Below are 1,117 nucleotides of genomic sequence, written 5' to 3' on the forward strand. Positions count from 1 at the left end.
ACTCTTCCTCCTTTTGGGCAACTTCCCTTCCTCAAGAGATTAAAACTTAAGGAGATGCCAAAAGTAAAATGTCTGGAAAGTAAATTTAATGGGAATGATAAATACCATGCCTTTCCATCGCTACAGTATTTACGTATTGAGAGTTTAGAATCATTAGAGGATTGGTTTGAGGCAGGAGTAGCTGCTGAAGATGGATGTTTGTTTCCTTGCTTAATTGAACTGGAGATATATAACTGCTCGAAGTTGAAAGAGTTGCCCTCTTTGCCTCCTAAGCTCAAGAAATTGCATATATATGACATGGGGTGGAAGACTTTGAATTTTTGTAGCAATTCAAATCCTATTCCCCTTGAAATATTAGAGGTCTTGGACTGTCCTAACATTATATCTCTTCCTCTGGCTGATGAAATAGCAAGGCTTGCAGCACTAAAATACTTGAGAATTAGAAAGTGCCCTAATCTGATCTCTCTGGAAAGATATCGAGAAGTCGAGACCACTAATAATTGCCAGCTCATGCTCGACAATCTTGAGATAAATGATCCATCCGTGTTGCTAATGGAGCCAATGAGAAGTATCGCCTCCTTAAAAACGCTGACTATTAGGGATAATGATGAGGTGGTTTCATTTCCAAATGAGGTGGAGCAGTGGTTTCTGACTGTTAGGTCTTCTCTTTCTTACCTGTTTATTTATAATTTGAAATCCTTACAGTCTCTCCCTTCCACCTTCGAAAGCTTATCTTCACTTCAGTATCTATATATTGGGGACGTTCCTATGCTTCGGGAATTACCGAACCTTCCTCCCTCTTTGGAAAGTCTATATATTTGTAGATTTCATCCAGAGTTAAAGGAGCGCTATGGAGAGGACGGAGGACCCGATCGGCACAAGATTGCTCACATTCCTAATATCCGTTTATATATATATGAAATGTGAAGCATGAATCAGTTTGTATGTACTCAACTATCTCAGCATGAATCAGTTTGTATGTACTCAATTTTATTTATGTATCACTTCATGGTCCTTTTATATACTAGTACAAATACATCTACACATGGTACATATGATCATTAGTATTCTCCATTGCTAAATGAACAATCTTCCTACTTGTTTATCAGAAGAACAT

General features: G+C 38.0%; 1 protein-coding gene across 1 annotated transcript; it reads left to right on the forward strand.

Moving 5' to 3' along the window:
• The first annotated feature begins 18 nt into the window (after positions 1-18).
• LOC114579053 (putative disease resistance protein RGA3) lies at positions 19-1,111 on the forward strand. Its single transcript, XM_028692729.1, has 2 exons — positions 19-919; positions 955-1,111. The coding sequence occupies exons 1-2, from the start codon at positions 55-57 to the stop codon at positions 966-968; spliced, it is 879 nt and encodes a 292-aa protein (XP_028548562.1). The 5' UTR covers positions 19-54; the 3' UTR covers positions 969-1,111.
• The last annotated feature ends 6 nt before the right edge of the window (positions 1,112-1,117 follow it).

This window comes from Dendrobium catenatum, unplaced genomic scaffold, assembly GCF_001605985.2.
Source record: "Dendrobium catenatum unplaced genomic scaffold, ASM160598v2 original_scaffold_264434, whole genome shotgun sequence".
NCBI lineage: Eukaryota > Viridiplantae > Streptophyta > Magnoliopsida > Asparagales > Orchidaceae > Dendrobium > Dendrobium catenatum.

Bases quoted from the DNA above. Each gene is read 5' to 3' on its own strand.
- LOC114579053 (XM_028692729.1), top strand. From the start codon at position 55: ATGCCAAAAGTAAAATGTCTGGAAAGTAAATTTAATGGGAATGATAAA.